Raw genomic sequence first — 19,521 nt, 5'->3', positions numbered from 1 at the left:
AACTATGAATGTTTGAAAAATGTTGATTGAAAATAAAATCTTTACAAAAATCAGACCTTAAAATAGTAAAGAAATAAGCAATAGAAAAATAAGTATATGGATAAATAGAGGAAGATTTTTTTTAAAGTAAAGGAGATAAGGGAAAGATAAATGCACCATCAAATTATAGAGGTTCGATCTAAATGAATATGACCTAATACTCTATCCAAATATTCTTTTTTGAGAGTTTACACTATCTTGAGAGCTTTTAATAGGATGTGCCCACAAACTTTATTTTACAAGGATTTGAAGTTTAAGGGTTAACTTCTAGCCAAACAACGAATATAGTTTTGACTGACTATTTTTTGAACCAAACAAAGTTTTGCACGGGCTGACCTCTAAACCGAGATGAAGTTTTATACTGGCTATCCTTCAATACGACATGAAGTTTTATATTGGCTATCCTCCAAACCGACATGGAGTTTTATAGTGTCTATCCTCCTAACCAAACCAGGGTTTTACACGAGTTAATCTCGAACCAAGATGAGATTTTACAAGGGCTAATTTTGAACTGATAGAGCTTTTACACCGAGGCTGGTCTCAAGAAACTTTGTGAAGATTTTATTAGCTTATCTTCACAAACTGAACAGGAGCCTTTGAAGAGGGCGAAACTCACGATCCAAACAAAGACTTCCCAAGATAATCCCTAAACAAAACAAGAGTTTTTACTAGTTTAACTTGCAACCCACAACTTCTTATAGAAGAATACTTTACTTAAGATATAATATACTCTTGGTTATATTACAAATATTCCCTTCACTCATAATAAAGATCTTCACTAAGCAGAAGATCACTCTCAAACACTAAGGCAAAATTCAAGTGAAAAAATGAGAGATTTATAATAAAAAAAACGAGACATTGAAAAAATAGGATCAAAGATCATTTTCTGAATTGTTTGAAATGATATAAGAGCTCTCTATTTATTGGTCAAAGTATGGTATAGATTTGGAAACAATCAATGGGTGAAATAAGTGTATAATTGATTAGGATAATTAATTATTACATCTCAAAATGGAATGTTTTATTTTATAGTTATTGCCAATCATTAAGAGACTTGTTCCAATCGATTGTGAGCTTTGCAAATTGAAATAATTAATTATAGCACTAGGGCTAATCTATTATTCTTCATAAAAAAGGCTTTCAATTGTTCACTTAGTTTCCTAATCAATTAACTAGGTCTTAACAATATTTTTAGGTGATTTTAACAAATTAAAAGAGGCTTATCAAATGTTTTAAGTATGTATATGATTTTGCCTTGGTAATTCTATAAATATCCTTGTGCCTTTACAAGACTCTGGTCACTCAGACAGACACGACCAAACGAACTTTCACACTTTCTCTATTTCACAACTCTGAAGTTATAAGTCTTGACATCATTATCTTTGACTTTAACATCACACGAGAAATTTAAATATTTAGCTTGATAAGGCTTGAGAAGTCTTCAATTTGATTACCATCATCAGAGAATTGAGAGTCCAAATCACCAGAGAATCTTGAAGCATAAGTTTTCACTTGAGTGTCGTTGGACAATATTATTGATTTCAAAGAGATAGCTTGACTATTGAGGTTGAGCATTTTCGGTCGCTTAAACTATATTTAAGAGATAAGAACTTCACTAGATATCGTTAGATATCATGTGTTGTCATCATCAAAACCAAACAGTTGATTACATCTTTGATATCAACAAAGTACTTAGAAGCCCAAATTTCTACATTATTGAGAAATCAAGAAAGTAATCCCTAAAGCCATGTTATTGTTATGCTTTTTATTGTAGTAGTTTTAGAGATCAGGTGAAGAGACTTACTAATCACAGTTCATCTATCTATTATAATATATTAAATTTGAGTCACAAACTATTTTGTTGACAACTCATTCTTTAATTTGTCACATCATTAAAAATGTGACGCAAGACTCTTCAAAACACAACATTCTAAAAGTTCTTATTCATTGTAGACATAAGTGTAACGCTTCATGTATAAATCTCGTTTAATTAAAAGATTTCTATTTTCATATTCCACGAGTCATCTCCTTTTATTCCTCTAACTTAAAATCTAGTATACCCATTTATTTATTTCCTTTACATCTCCATTTCATATATAATGTTACATCGAAACACATATTATTATAAGTTACATACACACACACATACAAATTATATATTCACCATTAATCAAACCTCAAACTATTAATCTTTCATTCTATTTTCTATTATGCGCACACTTATTTTCTATAAAAAAAATTAAATTAATAAATTTTCAAATAATTTCACATGATCAAATTAATTAATTTTTTTTACAATGAATAAAATTAAGATAACCTCTATTTACATCAATGCTTTGGCATAATTAACCTATATATAAAAATATAAACCAAGGGAGAAGGAGTACACCATAACATAACATAACATGATGTGCATTAAATACTAACTACTGTATTTTTCAACAGATTTCTAATAAATTAATAATTTCATATTTGATATTAAATAAAATCCATATATTTAATTTTTATTATATTTTTAAAAATGTACCCGTCAATCTCTCTCTCTCTCCTCGTCTGATCCACTGTGGAGGCAGAATGGTGTATATATACCACCACCTAATGTCGTCTCCATCTTCAAACTTAGTACTAACTATTCTTCCTATTCTTCATTTCTTCTTCAAAAACTCTTTACTTATTCTTAAAAAAACACTTTTTAGTGTCATAAAAAGACATCAACAACAACAAAGACATTGAACAAGAAACAACATGAAGTATGTTCTTGTAACTGGAGGAGTTGTTAGTGGACTTGGTAAAGGTGTTACAGCAAGTAGTATTGGTTTACTTCTCAAAGCTTGTGGACTTCGTGTCACTGCTATCAAAATCGGTATCTTTTCTTTTGTTTGTAAAAATAAACATACATATACATGCATTCTTTTTTTCATGTTTTCTACTTTATTTTGCTGAAATAGCCCCTGCCCTTTATTTGTTTTTCTATAAAGTTTCAACCTTTCAAGGTTTTTAGTTCTTTCTAATTCAAATCCTTTCATGGGTTGTCTTACATTTTTGTTATACTTTTTCAGATCCTTACTTGAACACAGATGCTGGAACAATGTCACCTATTGAACATGGAGAAGTTTATGTGTTGGATGATGGTGGTGAGGTACACACAAACAAACAAACAAACAAACACCATTTTCTTTTTGTGATTTCAATTTTCAAGGACATGTCTAAAAGGGCATAAACAAATAATAAATAACAAAACCAACAAAAATGGTGTCAACTTTATGTGTTTTTTATTTTGTTTTCTGAGTAAAAAGCAGTGTCTTGTAAGAAGGGAAAAAAAATGAAGAATCTTGACCCTTTTGTTTTTTGAAAGGTGGACCTGGATCTTGGAAACTATGAGCGCTTTATGGATGTTAAGTTGACCCGTGATAATAACATAACTACAGGGAAGATTTACCAGGCAAGTTTTCCTTGTCATCATGTTCATGGAATTATGGTCCTTTTTTTTTCTCACCTGTCACAGATTCTCAAGATCATTGTTATGAATTTACAACAAACTCCTTCGTCTGTTAAAAATTCTAACCTTACTGTTTTCATAATTTTACAGTCTGTCATTGATAAGGAGAGAAGAGGAGACTATTTAGGAAAAACTGTACAGGTACTACTGCTTAATCAATTTAAGTAATTAACTGCATGTTTGGATCAGTAGCAAATTTGATGAAATCACTAGTGGCACTTTGATTTTGTTGAAGCTTAGTCAAAATTACTGTAGTAATTTTGCCAAATTCACAGTTTATCAAGTTTGTTATGATTAACTAAGATCTTGATGATGTTTGGTTTTGATACTATGGTGTTATTTTCTTCTTTAGGTTGTCCCTCATATAACTGATGCTATTCAAGATTGGATAGAAAGAGTGGCCCACATACCAGTGGATGGAAAAGAAGGTCCAGCTGATGTATGTGTCATAGAATTGGGTGGAACCATAGGTACATACACTTTTGTAAACATTCTACACTCTTCTTCATGGTTAGGATTAGATTGTTTCCATTGTTTTATATGAAAATTCATAACAATAACAATATCCCTTGATCTGGTTGGTTGCAGGTGATATTGAGTCCATGCCTTTTATTCAAGCATTAGGACATTTTTCATATAGAGTAGGTGAGAATACTTGATTTATCAACAAAGTCTTCCGGTTGGTTTTAAAATTTTCCGGTTACACCGCGCGCACCTTTATATTGCAGTAAATTATGGCCGCAATTGCGGTTGGAGAGCTTAGATGTCCATTTTAATAGTTGTTATATGATATATATCTCATTTGCAGGTGCTAGCAACTTTTGCTTGGTTCATGTTAGCCTTGTTCCTGTTTTGAATGTTGTTGGTGAACAAGTAATGTCTTAGAACTCTAAATGGCCTTTGAGATCTATGAAGAGAATTGTTTTATTTTCGTCTAACGTAGAAAATAACCTTTTGTTGTGTTCAGAAAACAAAACCAACACAACATAGTGTGAGAGGACTTAGAAGCCAAGGGCTGACTCCTCAAATCTTGGCATGCCGCAGCACAATGGTTATTCTCTCTTTCTTTGCCTCCTCCCATGAACAAATGTGCAGGCGGACACCAACATAACCGCAATGAAATCATACTATTCTTTACAATAACTTTTTAATTTAGGATTCTAAAATTCAATTTTTTCTCTCAGGCGCTAGATGAGAATGCAAAGACGAAGCTCTCTCAATTTTGTCTACTTCCGGTATGTTTTTGTAAACCATAAATATATTTTGATGTATATGACTTCAAATGATTTCTGGTTAGAGTTTTCTTTCTCTACTGAAGTTGCATGATGTTTTCAGGGGGAAAATATAATTACTCTTTACGATGTTCCCAACATATGGCACATTCCTTTGCTTTTAAGAGTAAGTTTTCCTCCCAAACTGCTGAACTACAAGTCATCTTATAATTTTTAGGTACCTTCTTACAAACTATCTTCTTCTTGTCTATAGGATCAGAAGGCTCATGAAGCAATATTTAAAGTGCTGAACCTTACAGGGTTAGTCTATTTTATGGACACGATGAATATCGACAATCTTTTTATCTCTTCTTATTTTTCTGAAAGGCTGAAGTGTTGGTTTATTGTATATGCAGTATCGCTCAAGAGCCTAATTTAGAGGAATGGACTTGTAGAGCTGAATCTTCTGATTTACTTCATGAACCAGTGAGTACTCAAGAGCCAATCTTTATTATATTACTATCATTGATTATTGGAAAGAGTTATATTTTTATTTCTTGAAAATTGTAGGTTCGTATAGCGTTAGTCGGGAAATATACATGCCTTTCAGATTCCTACCTCTCAGTTCTAAAGGTGGAGTTAGCTTTAACTTTATTATTGCATTAATCTTATGGCTTCCTGATTTTTTTGGCTTTTCTCTGGGCCTAACTTCCTAACATGCTTACTCGCAAATTTCGGTCTGCTTCATGAAGTACACATGCTTGTGTTTTTTTTTTCTGTTATTTACCTATGTTGATACATCTAATATTAATTTCAGGCCTTAATTCATGCTTCTGTTAGTTGCCAAAAGAAACTTGTTGTGGACTGGATTTCAGCTACCAACCTCGAAAACGCGACTGCGAAAGAGGTTACACCCATTTTTGAATCATTATGTAACAAGAAAACTTTATCAACTATTAATTATTCTTCATAATAGCATCTTCATATTTTTGTTCTTATTTAACAATATTGCAGAATCCTGATGTTTATAAGGCATCGTGGAAGTTATTAAAGGGTGCTGACGGTATTCTTGTTCCTGGAGGCTTTGGTGATAGAGGAGTGCAAGGAAAAATTATCGCAGCTAAATATGCTCGAGAAAACAGAATTCCATACCTCGGCATCTGTCTTGGAATGCAAGTTGCTGTCATAGAATTTGCACGATCCGTGCTTGGTTTAAAAGATGCTAATAGTACTGAAATTGATCCAAATACCAAAAGTCCATGCGTCATATTTATGCCTGAGGTATCTACATTAGTTTATTTCGATCAAGTTCTAAAAAACATATGCCATTTCTTTCCCTATTTGTGATTTATTTGAACTGTTTTGTGTAGGGATCAAAAACACACATGGGAGGCACCATGCGTCTTGGATCGAGGAGGACATATTTCCAAACTAAGTTATGCAAATCTGCAAAACTGTGAGTGTCATTACTTGGCTGAATTTTTTGAGGACATGTTTCTTTGTGCTTACGCCGATGACTGAAATTTATTAAGATTCTAACACATAGACCCTGCCTCTTAGGTATGGCGGCAAAAGCTTCATTGATGAGAGACATCGGCATAGATATGAGGTGAACCCTGATTTGGTAACTAGCCTTGAAAATTCAGGTCTTTCCTTTACCGGAAAGGACGAAACTGGTCAACGCATGGAGGTACTAAAGATATTCTCATGTAGCTTTTTAAATTAACATAAACATATATGCTGTAAAGATAAAATTTTGCGATGTTTTTCATGTTACAGATTGTTGAGATACCGAATCATCCTTATTTTGTCGGAGTCCAATTCCATCCTGAGTTCAAATCAAGACCAGGAAGGCCTTCTCCAGTGTTCTTAGGTATTTCTATGTTACATTTCAATTCTATTTTGACTTAAAGATTCTGAGATGCTAACTTATGATGATGCGAAAACACGACAGGGTTTATCGCAGCCGCATGTGGACAACTTGAAGCTGTTTTACAACACTCTTCAAGGGGAGTAAGCAGTGATAATATTTCATCAGGCAAAACATATCAAAATGGAACAGCAACAAAAGCACAAGCTTTTAAGCCAGAATATATATATGGCAATGGAAATGCTAATGGAAATGGGTTTCATTACTAAATGGTTTTATAACAAGTACTAGTGTTTACTTGATGTGTTAGAAATTTTAAGTTTAATTGGTAAAATATGGTGTTGTTAAGAGAAGATGATTGATTGTACAGTAAAAAAAAATTGAAAGTTGGTAGGAATAGAGTTTTAAGGATGATGATGATGATGATGATACAGAGAGAGATGAGCATTGATCCCGGTCTTTTTAATGGGGCTAGCTCTTTTAACTAAGTTTTACAAGTGTTTCTGAGTTTGGAAATCTTGATGTTTGTAATGGAATTCTTCATGTTTTAGTGCAATAGTACTACTGCCTTTGTTTTTCTTGCAAAGATGACTTTCTGTCAATCCAGAATTTCTCTTCAGAGATATGTAATGTTTCTTGAAATTTCTAAGATAGCATTTAGCAGAAAAAAAAAATACATTACCATCATATTGCTTCTAACTTAATGTAACATGCATGAAATTGCATAATTCTATTTTGTGATGATTTCTAATCAAAATGGTGGATGATTTCTTCTATTTAATTGCATGCATGTCCTCTACTCACCCCCACCAGCAGTGTTAATTATTTTCAAACTGCAATAATTGACAGTTGATTTGGAATTTGGTGCATTCATCTTGGATATTGCAACAAGGAAGAGTTGCTTTGTTTACTACTCTTTTGTCATCTGTTTTGCATCCTGGTTTTCTATTCTGTGTGTTTTCTCTTCTAGCCAACAAGGAAAATTCCTCTGAAAAATAAGTTTGAATTACGTCTTTGTGTAAAAAAGATTCCTCTGTTTTACTCTCTCATCAAATTCAATCACTAAAAAAATGAGGTGGCAGTGCCATGTGGTTTTTTTTTAAAATGATTTTACCTTACATGACTTTTATTAGAAATACCAAAATGACCACCAATAGGATTCAAACATAGGTGATGAAGGTTAAAGGCAATCCAATCAACCACATGAACCATTCAATTCTATTGTTAAAATATTGTCATTTTAAATACATAAACCATTTGAGTTTCATCATTATCAACAACACAACAACACACAAATATTTTTAAATAATTTTCGTTCAAAAATAGTTCGCAGAGAGGGTTTGCAATGTCCAAAAATTAAAGTTGAGAGAGTTTTCTATTTTTCCGTTCAAACATAGTTTGTTGAGAGGGTTTGCAATGTCCAAAAATAACAGTTGAGGGAGGATTTGCAATTTTTTCATCCAAAAATTGTAATTAAGAGAGGGTTTATAATTTTTACATTCAAAAATTATAATTGAGAGAGGGTTTGCAAGTTGTTGGAAAAATAACAAATAAACAAATATCGGCTTATACAGAAGCACATCCATAAAAGAAGAAGAAAAGCAAAAATTAATGGATGTGCTTTCGTATGCGCCGATATTTGTTTATTTGTTATTTTCTCAACAACTGGTATTAGAGACAGATTCTGATCCTAATTAATTTTACAAATGTGGTTAATTATTATAATTATAATGATCGTTTTGAAGATGAAGTTGAAGACAAAGTGAACATATGTGAGACTTTGGACGAAGAGAAGATTTGTTGGGTCAAATAGTATATTCATCCAAGTCTCACATCGATAGTAGGAAGAAAAATATAATTTGAATACTAATATAAATAGAGATAGTTAATTTTAGTTTAAAAAAAATAAAATAAAATGTAGTCTATTGCGTGTATTAGGGATTTGGATAGTTGTGCGCCGATATTTTTTTATTTTCCCTAACATATTTATCATGGAGTTTCATCACCATCAACATCACAACAAATCCATCATATTCATCATCTCAACAACACATAAATTATGGAGTTATCTCTTTTTAATCATTATCAGAACAAGACTTAGGGCCCGTTTGTTTTGGCTTTTTTAAAAAATAATTTTTATAGTGTTATATATTTTAGTGTAAAAAAAAATTTACAAAGAAACTTTTCATAAAAGTTTCAAATGAAAATTTTGTTTGAATAGTTATTCTTAAAATGTTACTTTAGGTATTTTACCATTTTATCGAAAAAAAATTTGAATATCAAAATTTCAAAAAATCACTTAATTTTGAAGCTATTTCAAATAGCTTTTTCTAAAAATCATTTTTAAGATATAATTTTTTTTTAAAATTGTGATTTTGACTATGTTTTGATTTTCAATAACGTATATTATGTTATACAATGAACAATTCAATCTTTTAATTTATAAAAAATAAATTTAGAAAAACTTGTAATATTTTGAAAAACATTTTTGTAAAATCCATTTTCAAAAATATAAAGAAAAAATCCATTTTTTTAAAGTTAAAACAAACTGGCCCTTAAACTATGGAGTTTCCTCATTTTCACCACCATCGCACCAACACAACACATAAACTTGGAGTTTTATCACCATTAACTATACATGAACTTGGAGTTTTATCATGAGGTTTCCTCATTTTCATCTAGGCATGGCAATGGAGCGGGGCGAAAACGGTTTTTACCCCCAAACCCAAATCCTCAAACAATCTCCGCTCCCCACTCTCCACCCCGAATTCAAACGGGGATGGAGAATTAAAACTCAAACTCGTCCCAAACGGGTTCGGATATCCCCGCCCTGTTGGTGCAAAGGTAGAATGAATGGAAATATTCTATTGAGAGAATGACGGCTACAAAACATGATAAAAGTTACAATGATTGTCACCCTATTTATAAGCTAAAACTAGGGTTACTAGAATAGGATAAAATACTAAAATACCATCTAACAAACTTAGGGACTAAGAAAATAATACAACTAAATATGAATTACTTCTAATACCATCCCTTAATTCATATTCCATCAAAACTTGTAACACCAATTCCATCCCTTAATCTGAGAAATTGATCAGTCTTGATAGCTTTCGTCAGAACATCTGCCAACTGTTTCTGAGTGCTGCAGTGTACAACTTCTAACACTCTCCTCTGAACTTGAGAGGTAAGGGATCTCAATACCTTCTCCATGATTGTTTCTTCAGAAAGAGTTTCTCCACACGCTTTCATCTCATTAGTGATCAGAATCACTCTGGAGATGTATTCAGAAACTTTCTCATTATTCTTCATGTTGAGATTCTCATATTGCTTTCTCAAGGACTGAAGCTTCACCTTCTTCACTGATGTGTCACCACCATAACATCTAACCAGTGTGTCCCACGCAGCCTTTGCTGTCGTTGAATCTGCAATCTTCTCAAACACATTTACATCAACACATTGATGAATGAAGAACAATGCTTTCTAATCCTTCTTCCTTACTTCCTTCTGCGCGTTTTTCTGTTCATCTGTTGCATCTGCTGCTACCGGAACATAACCATCAGTGACAAGATCTAGAACATCTTGAGCACCGAACAGTACACGCATTTGGATCATCCAACGATTCCAGTTTTACCGTCAAATACTGGAAGTTTGGTGTTCATGTTGCCGTTTCCGTTCATCTTTCTACCTTGCACAGTACACTCGGATTTTTCACAGTGTTTCCCAACCCACAGAATTAAAATTCTGATCAGATTTTGTTCAAGATTCAACACGAATCTAAGAATCAAAATCAAACACACAAGACCTCACGTTCACTCATATTTTCCTAATGAATCCGAACCGGAGCTCTAGATACCAATTGTTGGTGCAAAGGTAGAATGAATGGAAATATTCTATTGAGAGAATGACGGTTACAAAACATGATAAAAGTTACAATGATTGTCACCCTATTTATAAGCTAAAACTAGGGTTACTAGAATATGATAAAATACTAAAATACCCTCTAACAAACTTAGGGACTAAGAAAATAATACAACTAAATATGAATTACTTCTAATACGCCCCACCACCATCCATTTAGTAAAATCAAATTTTTTAAATAAAAATATTTAGGGCCTGTTTGAAATACTTTTCAATTTTAGTTCTTAAATTTTGTTTCTCAAATTTATTTTTAAAAACTATTTTAAAAAAAAAATTAATAAAAAATTTGTTTGATAAACTAGTTTTTAAAAGCAAAATATAACTAAGGTGTTTTACTTTTTTGCTTTTAAAAACTGAAAAATAGAAAAGAGTTTTTAAAAACACTTTTACAAAACATTATATTCAAACAAGTCTTTAAATTTTAAATTTTCAAAAACTAAAAAAGAGTTTTTAAGATGTATTTCAAACAGACCCTTAGTTTTTCCAAAATCAAATTACATTACAAATAATAAAATAAAATAACCTGAAAATTTTCATACATACATTTCAAATATTTTAAATAATTAATACAAATCAAAATATCAAAACATTGACCACAAATTTAATATTCCAAATTATCAAAATTAAGGAATAATGTACATAATAAAATAAACGAGTGAGTTCGGAGGCGGATCTGGAATGGATATTAGTGTATCCATTACCCGATCCGTCCACATTTCTTTTAATCGGAAAAAACCCAAATTCAGTCAAAGCGGATTTTCTCCGACAACTTCGGGGTGAGTTCGGATGGATACCCATAGATATGAGTTATGTTGGCATGTCTATTTTCATCATCATCACAATAACACATAAACTAATCTTTGTTAATAACTCCTAATTTTCATCGTCATCACGATAACACATAAATTAATCTTTGTTTTTGTTAACTACTCCTCATTTTCATCATCATCACAATAACACATAAATCATAAAAATCGAGTGAAAAGTTGTTGCAATATTCAATGTCGTATTATTTGTTGGTTTGGTAAGACATTGCTGGTATATCTATTTTGCAACTATATCAGTAGATACTTGCAAAAGTTCTCTCATTCTAAACGTCACACAAACCTAAATACAAATCCTCATCCATAAGTGTGTCCAAAGGTATAAATACAGTGCGTGAAGGAAGCAGCACAATACCTAAAACAACTCAAGTTACAAAAAGCTTAAGATACAATATAAACAAAAACTTGAATCAATGACTGAGTTTCTTCCATATGCATCGGTGTAGGTTGACAGATGCTCAACATACCTTTGATAATAATACAACATATGCTTTACATGCTATATATAGTTCTCTCCGCGCCATGGTCAATTGCGATTTTAAGCCATTTACAAAAATACACTATCAATGTATCGTTCATGACCATAAACTACGAAGAATATCTCAAACAGTAAAACATCTCTGGTTTTATTCAATGTACATGATAATGATACTTCTATGCTGACCCTATGCAATATATTTGGTTTCCAAGTTGTCGATTTCCGGTTCAGAATGTGACAATGGACTATAACCGAATCGATAGACAAAGCTCTTGAACTTGAATGTTTCAGTCATAGTGATGCTTTGAAGCATGATGAGTGAGGCATGATGCTAACAAAACATCCCTTTGTGAGGAATTTGTGTTGAGCTTCAAAAGATATCCATATCAATGGAACTAATTAGCACACCATCATCTTCCCATTTCTTGTCCTTTACGGCTGGATCTTTTCCTATCAATTGAGGAGGAACATCTAAAGGTGGTGGACTCTGCAAGAAACAGATAATTCCAAATGGTTAAAATGATGATGATGTTTCCAATCACTAGCTTTAAGAGTACTACCGTGTTGCGGATTAAAGGCCAATTGATTCCACGGAAAAAAGGATGTTGTTTGATTTCATTAGCTCCTGCAGTTGAACCTAGACGACTGCCCGGGTCTCTTTGCAATAGTGCATTAATAATCTGCCTGGCTGCAAGACTGGCCTGAAAAACATGTCAAACTGTATCAGTTGATGCACGATCATGACAATAACTGTGAGAGCTGTAACAATATACATATACAGCAGATATATCGGTGGAAAAGATCGTTAATATACCGGGATGCTGCTTGGAAAGGTAAGATCCTTGTGTAAGATGTTGGAAAATGTCTTCTGTCTGTTCTTTCCTCTAAATGGTGTACGTCCGTATAGCATCTCGTACAACAAGATACCTATATCCAAGACACGATAAACAAATTGCGAATACTAACATAAGAAAGTTCTTTTAGTTACATACGAGGAAATAAAAAAGGATGGAAATGCTCACCTAGGGTCCACCAGTCTATAGCACTTGTATGCCTCGCTCCGGTTATGATTTCCTGATATCAAGCACCTTAAAAATCTTGAATGATGATAATGATAACAGATAAATGTTGTACTAAAAGCTGGTTGTAGTCCATGCAGTGTGTGAAGAAGAATAGAAATGCATCATTACCGGGGAAATATATTCTTCAGTTCCAACAAAGGAGTTCGATTGTGTAACTGGCTCTGCAAAAAATATCGGTGGTGGCTGACTTCGAGATCTTCTACTGCTTCTATTACCAGGTATTGACTGCTTCATAACCTGAACCAGTAAATATAAAAAATTTACATCAGTATTGTCGAATAACGGCTATAGCATAGAAGAATCTAAACAAAATGCTCTTGTTTTGCGACGCACAATCTAGTACAAAGTTTTGCCATATATAAATCAGTGTTGTTAATCGCAGAAAATAGAAGTTTTTTTGTTCAAATTCCGCTACGCTTCAGTGATATAGCAGCTATTTTGCTTATATAAAAACAAGGATACATACCTGGGGTTTACAAGATGTAATAAATGATAGATCAAAATCAGTTAATACAATATGGCCATCCTTCTGGAGCAAGAGATTTTCGGGCTTTAAGTCACGATAAATTATACCTAGACAGATTCAATAATATACAACAATATTCAGATACTAATGTTATTAATTCAAATCCTATTAGTAACTGGATGCCATGGATGATATAATGAGCAGCGTACCCAAACAATGGAGATATTCCAAACCGATAACAACCTCTGCTGCATAGAATCTGGACGCATACAAAGATGAACAAAAATTATTAGGGCCTGTAATATAAATATATATTACAGGAAACCTATCAAAACATATAACTACGACTAAAAAAACCTTGCGGAATCTTCTTTTAAAATCTTCATGGGTTGCCTGTCGAGTAACGCAAACAACTCACCCCCAGGGCAGAAGTCAGTAATCAAACATACATGTGTTTCTGTCTGTAAAAAGAAAGAAAATATCAGAACAGTTGGTTAATGGCGAATACTCAATAGACACTGCCATTATTAGTCGTTAAGACTTCCTTAAATCAATAATACTGCTAAGTCATTTTGCCGGAAAATTTTTCAGGCATTTTATTTAGTTAAATAAAGATTGCTTTGAGTGAACCTGAAATGAGGTGTATAGTGTTGGAAGAAAAGGATGATCTAGTAATGATATGATCTCTCTTTCAATGCACGCTCGATGAACCTGTTATAAAAAACCAGAGAAATATATTCTAGGTAAATATAATATCCTTATCGAATATCAATATATAATAAGGTGATTTTTAACATGCAAAATTCCTATTAAAAAGAAAACTAATCTAAGTTAACTTTCTTAGAAATATATTCAGACCTTATTACGATTCAGCATTACAGACTTTTCCATTGCCTTCATTGCATACAGTTCGTTGGTACCTCGAAGTTCCACTAAATGAACACTGTCAAAACAGAACGACATCATGAAAATAATGCGAAAAGGAAACCATCATTCTCTTCTGTTTTCCAAGTTAACTAAAAGATATTATTACCTGCCAGTATCTCCACAACCCAAAGGCCTTATGGGAGAAAAATGATGAAGGCCAATTTTCTCGCCTCTTGCGGTTATCTAGAAAAAGGAAATATACATTATTTGTATAAATTTCATTCACCACAAAGGAAATGAAACAAATAAATTGATACCTTTTGAATAGCTACCCAAGAAGGATTGTCCCTTTTGTGTGGTCTTGGAAAAACTGTCTGAGAATGAATTGCCCACAAATCTTCTGGTCTCTATATAACCATAAAAGTACAAAATCAATGATTATCGATTTTTATTTTCTTACATAAAAATATGAAACAATACTAGTTTTACTTATTTATAACCCAAAAGGAATACCTTACCAAATTGGCATCAGGAAGTTCTCTAACAGCTTCATCAACATTTTCTGCAGTGGCTTTCACCTAAAAGGAGAAAATTCGAAAGCATGTGAATAGTGTTATCACGATACATTGTATTCAAATCATGTAACAATGGTAATTAAGGTAAGTAGTGCTATTTGTGTTTAATAATAAAGATTATAAGAAGAAAGAGATTTCAAACACTCACCAATTTAGCACTTTGTAGCTCAGAACCCTCAGAGAGACGGTTCCTTAAAGGTTCTAAATGATCACTTCCATCTAGTTGAACACCAATGAAGTATTGAAGTTCACCCTACACACAGAAATTGTTAAGTTTTCATGATGCAAACTAATTGTTTTCTAGGAGAATAATAGAGCATTCTAATCACCTTTTGGTCACGCATAGGCTGCAAGTGAAACAAATTCCAGAATTTCTTTCCTACAAGTTATAAAACCATAAACATTCATCTTGTGAATAACAAAATAAAGCAAAAGGGTGCTAGATTAGGATCTCATTTTGACCAATTACTTACCGCTCTTGGTATAATTGATCAACTGAACTGTGATTTCCCTCTGATCTCTGATAGCGTCTCTAATCCTAGAGACAGTTGCCTGGTCTGTTTCTGGTCCTTGAAGAAACCTGCAAAATATGTGAAGTAGATGTAATTCTAAACGAAACTGTCCAAGAGACATGACATCGAATGATAAAACAATAAACTGCTAGCAAGGGATAGAGGACTTCACAATCAAGAAATATTACAAGAATTTTTTTTATATGAAGATATAGTAAAGTTTATACCGACAGTTTCGACCCAAAATTTCTTCTCGCGTGTATTCTGTAAGCTCAAGAAAGCTATCTGATGCAAATATCTGCAAAGAAACCAACAATAATCACTCATAAGGCATGATATCAGCACACGTAACAAGTTTCAAACTTTATACACACATGATATCTATCATCTTTTGTGAATGTAAGTTAAACTTACAAGTTTAATATGTATTAGGTGAAAAAAAGATGATAAAGTATACTTCTAAGAAAATCAATTATCATTTTCAAGGAAAGATAGCACCAATTGTTCGGAAAATAATAATTTAAGAGAACATTAATTAATCTTACTATAGGACAATCTGGAAGTCTAGGATCAGAAATCACAAAATTCTTTTCTATCCTTTCCAATGTGGTTGCTAAATCAATTCCTTGCCTTATATCCCTTTCTCCTAGTTCCCAATTGGACCATTCTACTTCCTTTGTCATCAGAACTTCAGGTTCAATAATAGCCTTCTCCTTATCTCTCCCAAGAGAACTCATTGATTTCCCTTTATTACTGCGATAAAATAGAAAACATGTATTATTGAAAGTTTTCGAAATAGTTATCTTTCTATACAATTTAGAGGTGAATTATGGATCAAATTTAGAGAGTAAGTAAATTAATGAAATACCCTTTTAAAGAAACTCCTGATTTTCTTGACGACTTGTTTCTTTCTTCGTAAGAACTAAAGCGAGAAATGTTATTACTATCACCATGGAAGTTGAATGGAGTGTGTCTACCAAGTGGTGTACCAGCATTCACAGATTCAACAGACTTTGGCAAAGCAAATTCATGATTGAGATTCTCTTGCTCTTCATGCAATGTGGTGGAAGTTTCATCATTCTTACCGCGAATAGTTGATTTAGGATCCTTAACGGTTTGAATAACCTCAGTGATTGAGCCCATAGCTTTCTCCTTTTGACGAGCTGGAAAATGAGAAATTCCATGAGTACATGTGAAGTCAGAGTCATCACACAAACTCTAAAAAATGAATCAATTGTTTGTATTACCGTCGTAGCGAATTAATGATTTTGGTAATCCATTTGGTCTTAGTTCCTTCTCATTCACACCTTCCGTGTACTTGCTCACCTCAACCTGCATTCTGTGGTAGTAATATGTAATATCTAGGTTAACCAATTATTACTATCATAATAAGATCTTTTTATACATTGATACATAAGCAATGTTCACGTTGCTCGAATTGGATTCTTCTGATAAAATGTTGTTATACTTAAGAGTTCTAAAATTCTAATACACCATAGGAAAAACAGGACTGACCCTATGAATTTGATAGTATTGCCATGATCATCTTTGATTGGGGTGACAGTTAGAAGATTCCAAAATGGTGTCCCATTTTTCTTGTAGTTTAAAAGTCTGCCGCAATAACTTCTCCCATTCTTAGTTGCATCCCGAATTTTTGCTACTTCATTCATGTCAGTTTCAGGTCCTTGAAGAAATCGGCTGCAACAAGAATTTGGCTTCTTAAATTAAAAAATTTCTAGCTATATACCTCCAAAAACTCATAGTTGACTGCAATTTCGACCGCATCATTAGAATCTGTACGTGATTTTTCACAATATTAAGAACTCTTACCTAATTGTATCTTCAACCGTAATTTAGTTCACTACATTTTCTAGCTACATATACCTTCAAAGACTAATGTTCCGACGCTAAAGCAACATATATCATGCTATCACAGTTAACAGTAATTCCGGCCGCATAAACTGAATTGGCCTTTATTTTTTCACAATATCAAGGACTCTAACCTAACTGCATCCACGAACGCAACTTAAAAACATTCCTTTTTATGTATGAAGCCGAAGTGCGGAAAAATGCTTACCAATTCCTTCCAATAACCTCTTTTGAAGAGTAACCAGTCATAGTAAAAAAACCACTGCTTGCATACAAAATAGGACAATCAGGTTTAGTTGCATCTGACACAACAAACGTTTGCTGAAGTGTAGCCAATGCTTCTTTCAAGTCTTGTGAAACTCTTGGAATCATCCCTGACAACCTAGCCTCCGACGCATAATTCGAATCGCCCGAAGTCCTCGTCGACTCAACAAACCTATCCGACATGCTTCTGCCATCAATTGAAGAACTTGATGTCTCAATTCCTGCTTTGAAATTGCTTGTGTTCACGACAAGTCCCCATTCCGCAGTCCTCTCGGCTATGGCCGCTTCGGTTAGAATTTGATCATCATCATCATCACCAGAAGGAGCCTTCGTTGCTGCTGAGTTTTCATCATTTTTGTTAGCAAATGCCATCCATTTATTCACAGTGTTACCAGAGGAATTTCCATTTTTCTCCATGTTGAATAACTATCAACTATGCCCTATATAAAAAATATTATGTTAGATGAAATGATCATTGAACATGAAAAGTCACAGAAAAATAGTTAGTTAAATGCAAGAGCTGAATGTAGAGTATCTTACAGAATGAAACTAACCAAAATTGGTTGAAGATGAAAAGTGAGCTAGCCACATAAGGAATGTAGGAAAGGGTGAAAATGAAAGAGTACTGTGTCTGTTTAGTTGGATAGGATTGTGTTATGATTATGTCTTTTAGATTTGATTTCAGTGCACAGAGTTTAGACAGAAAGGATAACGTTCATGAATCACATAATAAATACAACAACTCACTGTGCATGTGTACAGTGTATGTCCTATTATCTTCAATCAACCTTAATATAGTAAAAATTTATTACTTACTAGACAAGACAAAACGTTTTATTTCCTTTTATATACACACACACGCACCCTATGTTTTTTTACTACTCACCAGGATCAGAGCAGGTTTCAAAACTTAACTTACAAAAAATATATTCACATCGGCAGCGGAAGTTGAATCCACGTTGAGCACCTGTATTGAGCCAGGTTAAAATGAAAAAAAAAGTTGAAGAGGTAAGGTATGAAGAATTGTGAGGCTAGAAAGTATTTGGCGTGGCACGTATAAACATCAGTGTCAAAATTAAATAATTTGAAAAATGACAATTGAGCATGATGGTGAAGAAAGTTTGGAGGGGTGTTATGGTGTGGTTGTGAGAACTTCCACGTTAAAGAAATTGACATTGTGAAATAGTGACTTAGGACAAAACCTCCAACAAGCATTATTATTGTGTGAAACTGAGACCACGTAAATATGTAACACTGGCTTCATATCTCTCTCTCAGTGATCCCACACCTGAACACGAGTACAGGGACTCTTTATTTTACTTTGGATTTTAATAATGATTTAATTTATGTGTTTTTAAATTTTAATGTAAAGAGTATTATCTTGTCAACTAATCATACATTATGGCAGTTCTATTATTATTAACGTTTCATTTTTATCATAATCACTTTTGAAGTTATGTACATAATTGATCGGTTAGGATGTGACTTTGTAATTTTTATTTTGTATTTATTAGAATTGGTATTAAAAATTTCATAGTATATAATATATTATATATTCAATAAAGAAATTACTACTGGTAACTGCTGAGAATAGGACTTCAAATATGATCTCCAACTTCATTCAATGGATATCCGATAAATCCGCACAAACATTCATGGATATAGGTATTTTTGTCATCCTAACAAGAAAAATGCAGCTACATGGTGAGATGATAATTTGTGTACTCATAAATAGGTGGTCCAAGTGAGAATGAAATGAGTGTGTTGTTAGAAAGGTGTGTCCTCCTTGCTAGAGTAGGGTTAGAAGGGTCCAACTTTTTGTTGTTGACATTCCAAGGACATGGAATATAATGGAAACTTATTGGGAGGAAATTAAATTGATCTATAATCTACATCATGTTGGGTCTCCCTTCCTTTTAGTAATGTGGTGAAACCATGTGCTACATGAACAAGTGTATTAAATGACCATCATGGATCCTTTATGTGGGGTTTTGCAATTAATTTAGGATTTGATTCACATGGTTAAGTATATACCACAAATATA

The 19,521-nt window shown here is 33.0% G+C and overlaps 2 protein-coding genes across 6 annotated transcripts; one reads left to right on the top strand and one right to left on the bottom strand.

Moving 5' to 3' along the window:
* Positions 1-2,617: 2,617 nt before the first annotated feature.
* On the top strand, positions 2,618-7,205 carry LOC127074873 (uncharacterized). Its single transcript, XM_051016283.1, has 19 exons — positions 2,618-2,902; positions 3,099-3,178; positions 3,395-3,481; positions 3,629-3,679; positions 3,891-4,008; positions 4,127-4,183; positions 4,347-4,411; positions 4,506-4,589; positions 4,723-4,773; positions 4,874-4,936; positions 5,024-5,070; positions 5,166-5,235; positions 5,320-5,382; positions 5,567-5,656; positions 5,764-6,030; positions 6,120-6,205; positions 6,310-6,439; positions 6,529-6,622; positions 6,704-7,205. Exons 1-19 carry the CDS (start codon positions 2,785-2,787, stop codon positions 6,886-6,888), a joined length of 1,806 nt encoding a protein of 601 aa, XP_050872240.1. The 5' UTR covers positions 2,618-2,784; the 3' UTR covers positions 6,889-7,205.
* Positions 7,206-11,769: 4,564 nt separating this feature from the next.
* Positions 11,770-18,498, bottom strand: LOC127074872 (phototropin-2). 5 transcript variants are annotated; one of them, XM_051016279.1, is made up of 23 exons: positions 18,364-18,498; positions 17,422-17,917; positions 16,860-17,042; positions 16,592-16,683; positions 16,213-16,507; positions 15,890-16,097; positions 15,572-15,642; positions 15,306-15,412; positions 15,162-15,211; positions 14,981-15,085; positions 14,776-14,835; positions 14,575-14,664; positions 14,424-14,500; positions 14,249-14,333; positions 14,021-14,101; positions 13,748-13,851; positions 13,600-13,649; positions 13,391-13,497; positions 13,033-13,161; positions 12,865-12,916; positions 12,657-12,769; positions 12,403-12,543; positions 11,770-12,329 (listed from the first exon to the last, which is right to left on the bottom strand). In XM_051016279.1, exons 2-23 carry the CDS (start codon positions 17,892-17,894, stop codon positions 12,213-12,215), a joined length of 2,790 nt encoding a protein of 929 aa, XP_050872236.1. In that variant the 5' UTR covers positions 17,895-17,917; positions 18,364-18,498; the 3' UTR covers positions 11,770-12,212. The 5 variants fall into 5 exon arrangements, with proteins under 5 accessions (XP_050872236.1, XP_050872238.1, XP_050872235.1 ...); XM_051016281.1 differs by having other exon boundaries at positions 18,397-18,421; XM_051016278.1 differs by having other exon boundaries at positions 18,032-18,411.
* Positions 18,499-19,521: the final 1,023 nt, after the last annotated feature.

Source organism: Lathyrus oleraceus, chromosome 4 (assembly GCF_024323335.1).
Source record: "Lathyrus oleraceus cultivar Zhongwan6 chromosome 4, CAAS_Psat_ZW6_1.0, whole genome shotgun sequence".
In the NCBI taxonomy this organism is placed as follows: Eukaryota; Viridiplantae; Streptophyta; class Magnoliopsida; order Fabales; family Fabaceae; genus Lathyrus; species Lathyrus oleraceus.
Note: the sequence above shows the minus strand (reverse complement) of the source record. Positions and strands in the feature narration are given on the sequence as shown.